The sequence below is a fragment of the Chelon labrosus genome, assembly GCF_963514085.1.
Source record: "Chelon labrosus genome assembly, chromosome: 11".
NCBI classification, from domain to species: Eukaryota; Metazoa; Chordata; class Actinopteri; order Mugiliformes; family Mugilidae; genus Chelon; species Chelon labrosus.
The window spans coordinates 14,959,483-14,967,742 of NC_140344.1; the positions used below are offsets into that span (position 1 = coordinate 14,959,483).

Consider the following 8,260-nt stretch of genomic DNA (forward strand, 5'->3'; position numbering starts at 1 on the left):
CATTAAAGAAAGAGCTTTATGGTAAAAATAATGCAGGGCTTTTTTTGTGCCCTGATTATAATGATGCATACTCAATGATGAAACGCCCACTGCAAGGTCTCTGGTTTCCGGTGATATTTTTTATCACTGGAAAGGTCAGGAAGAAAACAACAGGCTTAGAAGAAATATGAGATGGTGGTTTTCCCACAGACCAGCTGCCTCATTCACAAGTTAAGGAGGCTGTAAATGATTTTTAACATTTTTTTGCATTTGTTTGTAAGCTATTATAGAAAAGTTTGACCATTTTTTTTACATTAACTTCTGAAATGTTGAGAAATCTCTGCGAACTGTTTGTATGAGGCTGCACCGACCGTATACCTTGAAATGCATTCAAGACAAAAAAATGAAAAGTGGTTTTCATAATTTAATTATTATAAAATCATGTTTTGAAATACAAAAATGAAAATAAATATTTCGGCACATAAATAAAACTGACAAAAACAAGTCTAGGTTATGACGTTACAATGCTCGAAAGAGGCAAATCGCAGTCACCGAGGAGATAGTCTCTCTTCAGGGTGGACATTTTGTTCACCACCTTGAAGCGAAGGGACCGCTGGCTGATGTCTTCCTCCGAGATACCATCAAAGAAGAAGTCCTCATTGAAGATTGGATTACGGCTCTTTCTGATGACTGTGCTGCGTTGCTTCTGGACTTTCCCTGGAACCAAAGAGATGCTGATGCTGCAGTTGATAATCTTAGGGTCTACAGAAAGAGGATAGAGGCCCTCAGCGCTGATCAGCCGAACCCGCAGTCTTTGGTTATCTGGGCAGTACTCTGCTGAGAGTCTCAGACTGCCATCTTTCCCTATGGGAACCATTCTTTCCTTCATTGCCCTCTCCCTGTGTAAAGTCAAGTCCATGGGGAAGATGGTGGGGGGTGCCAGGCTGTAGCTGCTGGGCAGGCCTTCAGCTAACCCTTCTGATGCCCTCCTCATGACATTGGGGCTGTTGTCTGTGGAGCTTCCTTCATCTGTGGACAGGGAATTGTTCCTGGACACCATTGCCTTCCTCATGTTCCTTGACAAGAGCAGTTCATGGCTCAGTGCTTTGAAGAGGGAAGACTTGGCAGGGCACCTGGTCAGCAGCGGCGAGCTGAAAGGAGACGATTCAGTAGAGGAAGTTGTATCACTGTCCAGAGTGGCCTGCCAGTTCAGGGTGTAGCCTCTCGGGGAAAGCCTGGAGGTCAGGCTGTTGAGGCTGAAAGAGGAGGGAGAAGAGGAGGGTGAGGTAGAGGGGGACATTTTGGAGCACAAGCTGGATCTATTCCTGGGCAGCAGCAGCGGAGAGGAGCCTGGATCAGAATGGAAAATTGACTCCTTTCTCCTGGTGTGGGGGCTCTCTAGTAACGTGCAAAAGCCATAGCTGGTCTGGGCTTTAGCCAGATGTGGAAGGGATAAGGCAGCCTGGCTCTGGGGATCGGCATTGGTGGTCTCTTCATCACTGCAGCCATCATAGGGGTTCTCATCCACACTCTCCACCTGAATAATATGTGGGTTGAGCGGCTCATGAAATGTTGTTTGTGTTTCAGGGCTTGCCCTGCCACAGGGTGACACCTTGACAAAGCGAGCCGTCTTGCTCTGCTCCGTGGTTTTCATCTCCTGCAGGGATAGGATTGTTGGGGGGATGCAGAACTCTGGGATGTTGTCTGGGGTAATGATGTTAGGGCAGAGGGAAATCCTTTTGGATTTGTCAGCTTTTTCTCCTAACATGATCTCTCCAATTTTAAAGCTGAGTTCTGCTGATGGGATAGGCAGATTAGATCTCTCCACTGACACACGGATCTTCTCCACCACCCACATGGGTCCTCTGGTACAAATTAGGGAACTCTGTAAAAAATTAAAAGTATCACTGAGTTATTGCATTGTGTCTTGAACACTCCCAGCTAGTCTATAAAGCAAAAAGTATGTCATAATACCCACAATTACTAACTTTACAAGGAGGTTTTCTTACCTTATACTCTAAAGAGATGGATAATCCACAAAGTTATCCCCGACAGAATAGACTGAGTGCTCCAGGTAAGGTGTTGTGAGACAGAGATGACGCTGAGGCTCTTGACAGCAGATGGAGGTTGAGCAAATCTGTGGCTGTCTGAGAGACGCAGGCAGTTTAAATGAAGCAGGAAACCAATAAATCTAACACACGCCTCCTGTGCAGCCCTAACAGGATCCTCCCTCTCCACTTGGCCGCTGGTTCCCATGGAAATATCCAAACCACAACAAAGCGCAATGGTCCTGTCGTAGCTACTCTACTATTAAGAAAGATAAGCAGACTAGTGGGAAAGTGTTTTTGGCCACATGGCAGACTTTTAATGCATGTGTTGGCTTTTCCACTCATTTGACCTTGTTCTGTGGACATAAGCAATGTGATCTGATAAGATAGTAGTTCAGAATTTTTGAAAGCCCTTCTTTCCACTAATATTGAGTAGAAAAGTTCAAGAAAGAAAAAAAAAATACTGTCCTGGAATAGCTTTTCAGGTCAATCCTCTCAGTGTGAAAAGAGTTTTTGGTGAAAACAATGGCTATTGATTGATTACTGGTTGTGTTACTGAAATAAATGTGGCAGCGTTGAGCCAGGTTAAATTATTCTATATCTGTTCTTTATTCATCACACTCAAGGTAATGTGATGCAAAAATACTTTACCACTGCATCATGACGTAGACATTTTTTTTAGATGCAAGTTGCCTCATTACCTACAAACCTGTGTGAAATGTGAATATGCCAGAAATATATGGCTGTATATCCCCTTAACATTGGAGTATTACATGCGTTATTTCGGCTGCAGTCTGAGCAGAAACAGTGTGTTGCGAATTCGCGACACGAGGCGTCAAGGGGATATATTGTTTTCTATGATTTCAGCTTGTTAAAGGATCTTGCAGCTTTGCCATAAAATATATTTTATTCAGACCCTTAGCTCTTTGGTTTTCTTTTATTGTAAGAATACAGTCTGAGGCCACAGGTATTAAATCAGTCCATAGATTGATCCCATTATATGTATATGACTATAATCTGGAATATAGACACAGAGTTTTCAATGTTAACATTTATTTACTACTTAGGTCTTCAACTTTTATTGACACAGTGTTGTGGCACTGCTACCCTCTTGTGGTGGGACACGAAGCGGACACGTATTATAAATGATTCATGTTTGACAGAAGGATGTAATATTGGTGGACTGGCAGTGGAGATGGGGGGGACACCAACAGCAATCTTTCATAAATAAATGAATGAATGAACTGCATGCATGTTCAAATAGTGCAACTACAAAAACAACCCTGGGTCAGTTCTGCCTGTTCTTTTATGTCCTGTTGCAACAAGGACAGCCCTTTTGATGTGTTTTAAATTGTTTATCATTGTCCCCTTGCATTGAAAAGTGTGTAGAAGTTTCCAGTAGGTTGAGATAAAAGCGGCACTCTGCGCAGGACAAGGTTCAAGTGGAATGACTTGGTTACCATGTGTTACCAGGCACTAAAGGACAGAATGATGTCAGTGCTAACAATATACCAGGAAAGTGTCCTAAATGGGGTACTTCGTAGAAATGTTTTCCAAAATGTTCAGTTAACATCAGTTATTCAAGCGTACCGTTTGTACTTTTGGTACCTTCTAAACCTGAGAACCATTAGTAGCATACACCGATCAGCCACTTCTCCTGACAGGAGAAGTGAATAACATTGACCATCTTGTGACAATACAATGTTTACTGGGAAACTTTTGGACCTGGCATTCATGCGGCAGCAGCCATCCCCAGCAGGATGCAGTCAGACACAGACACATACGAAAACGGTTTAGGAACAACTCAAAGAAACATGAAGAACAGCACAAGGTGTTGACCTGGCCTCCAAATTTCCTAGATCCCAAACTGATCAAGTATCTGTGGGACGATCCTCAGAGGGCCCTCCCCTCAACCCACAGGACCCAAAGGCCCCCACTAACATTCTGGTACCAGACACCACAGAACACCCTCAGAAGGCCCATGTCCATTCTCTGTTGAGTCAGAACTGCTTTTGAGTCACAATAGAGACCTACAGAATATTTGGCAAGTGGTCATAATATTATGCCTGATCGGTGTATAAAACTACCAATACAGCATAGTAAACAATGCAAGCTGTCTCAAGAGGCTTCACGGCACTCTAAGCCCATAACCCCCCAGAGCACTAAGGCGATGCTGGCAAGGACAAACTGCCAATGGGAAGAAACCGTGAGGGAGTGCCAAAGATGTCCAGGTAGAGAGAAATAAAGGATGCAGATGAATCACATGAGAATGAAGGAAGAGACTGGAGAGTTAAACCATTTGTTTGCATCCAAGCATCTGAATTCTGGATTCAGTTTTAGTATAACATGAATGCTACTTGGCAAGTTCCAAAGATCATTGCTATTTGGTTGTCATCACCACTACACCGTATATTAATGGCTACTATGACAAATAAAATGACAAATAAAAACCTATCTATCTATCTACTCATTTTATGGGATTCAAAGGAAAGGAAGCATGAGTGAATCAAGCATGTTTTGAGTATCCATGCAGACAAGGTAAATAGATGATCAATCGAGGCACATGTACACATATATTAAAATATTGTTAATCAGTACTGACTGCGTTTTCTTTTTCCATTGTCTGACCATGTGCTTGTCCACCCTCAACGTTGATGCTTCCATATGTCCATTAGGGGGCAGTATAAGTTTAGAAAACAACAGTACACCCACTGAGAGGGCCTGATTGAAACATTAAATATATTCTAATTAATATACAGATTGCAAAACTGCAGAAATATCGCTAAAAAAAAAAAAAAAAAAATGCACGTTTTAAGGACCCCGTCACTCATGCAAGCATGTACGTCCATAGTAGTCTGGCAAGTTTTTTTCTTAAAATTAATTTTCTGATTTTTTAGATGTGTATGGTGTTGTGTTTTAGTAAGATGCAGACAGGGTACCTTCGTCCATGCCAGTGATCTAATGTGGTATAAAGCACATAAATGTGCCTATCTTCCACTGATGGTCAGTGTCCTGGCACGCTTTTGGCAGGTGCACTTGACTGCACAAATCCAAAAGCACTTTCAAAATAAGAGAACCCAGTCATCGAAATCTTTCTTTAGGCATGCATTACATGGTCGTCGAGTTAATTCCCCCGGCCAGGATTTCTCGCGTGGATGCACAGCCTACCTACGCTTGAGAATTTAAATGTATCTCGATGTTGCTGCATATTCATCAGTCACTATGGGTGAGCGTGACGCCGCTTCCTCTCTTTTCTTTTTTTTTTCTTTTTTTTGCAGGCGCATAGATATGTGGTCGTTTTTCTTTTTTTTTCGCCCCCCCATCTCTCTCCACTGTACGATAAACGAGGAGGGGCTTGACGCCGTGGAGGAGGCAGGCAGGCAGGCAGGCAGGGAAGGCAAGGGAAGGCAGGCAAGGCTGAGCTGACCCGCTTGCGGTGTGTGTCGCCTCGCCTACGTCCAAGTCAGCTCTCATGCGTTGACCAGTGACAACATTCAGGTAAGATTTCGCCTTCATTTATTTCGTGCAATGTGATAAAGCGATCTTGTGGTCCACAAGGTGCTGTTCCACCCGAATGGTCTCACTACAGGGAGGCGGACCGCTCGATGTTGGCTCAGCAGAAGCGCTGACAGCATTTCATACTAACAGTCCGCAGACGACCTTTTCACATGTCTAGTGTGATGTTTTCCACTCTCCCTCGCTCTCCTTCGGATTTGACATCAGCCGATTTGGCTTCATCCGGTGCGCTATCATGAAGCTGCCAGGTCTGTCCCTTCGCCCGGTGCGCGTCAGGAGGCTGCTTTTGACATTGACAGATAAGAGGTAACGCGATGGATGTTTGAGCGACCTACTTGTTTGGCGTTGTTGCCGCGCGTCAAATATTTAGGATCGGCGAATTTCGTGTTTGGAAGTGGGTTAAATGGGCGACTTAATGCTCCCGAGCTCCAGCATCCTCGCTGCCCTGCGAAGAAATGTGCTGTAACAGTAACTTGGACTTGACCTGAATGTTATCTGGATCGGCTCAGCCTCAAAGCTGACATTGACAGTGGTATACTGTAGTGCGCATGCAGGGATGTAACCTCTAAGCCAAAGAAAAAATGTGTGAAGGATAGGAGGAGATGGCTAGTATGAGGCTTTGCTATTATGGGAAAAAATCTCATATTCAATGTATCCCTAAAGGAAAATTTATTTATTTATTTTTTATTTTTTTGCTTGACACCTGCCTGCTTGCAGAGGTCAGAGTGCATGCTAGACTCATTTTCTCCAAGCACTGGGGCTGAAGGACATGTTTCCGGAAGCACCCGCTGCCTCACACAGATGTTCTCTGAGGAGATTTTATTATTTTCATTTATTTATTTATTTATCGAGCTGTGACGTGTTGATGTTTCACACAGGTCCATGTCGGAAAATGTTACTTCAGCACAGTAACCCTGGGGTGAAGGACCAAGGACCCATAGAAGGAGGAGCCCCCCCTCCACGTCTTCCCATGAAAACACACAAAACAACAGTTTGTGGAGCAAAGTAGTGTTATGCTGGCTCGCTGTAGCAAACCAAACTAGCCGCAAGTCAGAAATCTCTTCTGAATTACTGAAGAATCTTTTTGGCTGCTGCGAGAAACTGCTTGAAAAATCCCACCCCACCCATTTGGTGTTGTACTGTGGAGAAGCTGAGCGCCGACTGCGAGAGGCATCTTTCGCACAAAGGGTCAGTTCAAGGATACTTGTGCTGTGAGGGTGTGTAAATGTTTTACCTGAGTGATGTAACTCGAAAGGTCAAGCTGCCTCAGCGAGATGCAGGCAGCTGAGTTTCTGGATGGCATCACTCAGTTAGGCATCGCTGACGTGCTAAGGGCTCGGCTCCGACTGGGAGCACCTAATCCTAGAAATGCACTCCCTGCCGTGGTACCGTAAGGCACCGGGGAGAGTGGGATAAAAGCGTCCTCCAATCATTCATTCCATTAACTACGTTTCCTCTGCAGCATGTTTTAAAGCACCACAGCTTCAAAAATGTTTGCTTTTTGCGTGGCTCACTGACATGTCACTTCTACGTACCATCTCTTGATCTGTGTTTAAATTGTTGACCCATGGTTTATGTTTTTTTTTTGGAAAGCGTTTGCGTCCATTAAACATAGGTTGAAGTTGAAGATTTCAGATTGAGTTGAATTGGTTAGAGGTATTAGTCATAGCTGTGCCTGAGTAGAAATACTAAAAGCGTGTAACCACTTGACTATAGACTTCAATGCCAAAGAGCCTTTATATTTGTGGCACATATTTATCCGTATTATGCATTGTCTATCAGGGTAAGCAAAAGAAACATGTGCGTCCTTTACACTGTATAGAAAAGGGCGTTGTTGAATGACAGATTGGCAAAATATGTCGAAAGAAAATAATCTCCAGATTAGCGCTAGAAAGGCGACACATTGTGAATTCCATATTTATTTATTTTTTTATAAAGGAACTGAGCTGGATTGTCTGTAGGATTAATGTGCAGAATAGCCAGAACGGATTTGCGTATTGTGAGTGTTTGGTATCTGTACACGGACACAATATTTCCAGCAGTAAGAGCAAATAACATTCCAGATGTCTCATTTTGTGGCAACACTGAACGCTGAGTGGCACGCCACACCTGCTGGTTCCCGGTCCGAGCCCTTTGCTTGCCCGTGTCTAGTACAGAAGAAGAGAGCTTCCCAGTCTGAGCTCCTACAATGAGTTCCGTACACTTTCTCACAGTTATAATTAGATCACAGGACCACCGGAGTCACAAGCTCACATGCAGCATTCATCTGCCAGCGGCAACTCACTGTTCCATCAAACAAAACACTATGCTATTCACGAGATCCAAGGTCACAGAAGCAGTATTTGTCAGTTTTGGAGCTTGTGCAAAAAGAAGACTGAAAAGTTTTGAACATTTTTGTCGATGTGTAGGTTTCATGCTTCTTCCTGTCAAAGCTTTTGCAGCATTAAATCCTGCAGTTTTGCATAGCGGCTGTAATTAAAACCAAGCACTAAATGGTGCCTTTTTCCTCTCATTGCCAGCTACTGAAGAGCCCATTATCGCAGTGATTTTGTATTGTCGGAAGCTATTAAGTGCATCGCTGCTACGACAACTTCACTTCACACTTTCAGCTTGTGCCTAAAATGCTGCGTGTTGTCATGACGTGTTTTATTCAAATTCTGTAATCTCGGGAGGCGTGCACAATCCTCAAACTGTTCCATAAATAACAAAAAAGGTTC

The 8,260-nt window shown here is 43.7% G+C and overlaps 1 protein-coding gene across 1 annotated transcript; it reads right to left on the reverse strand.

Moving 5' to 3' along the window:
- Positions 1 to 490: 490 nt before the first annotated feature.
- On the reverse strand, positions 491 to 1,837 carry c2cd4a (C2 calcium dependent domain containing 4A; the record flags this gene model as incomplete). The annotated part of the gene is made up of 1 exon (XM_084555811.1): positions 491 to 1,837. One exon carries the CDS (start codon positions 1,835 to 1,837, stop codon positions 491 to 493), a length of 1,347 nt encoding a protein of 448 aa, XP_084411937.1.
- Between the last annotated feature and the right edge of the window lie 6,423 nt (positions 1,838 to 8,260).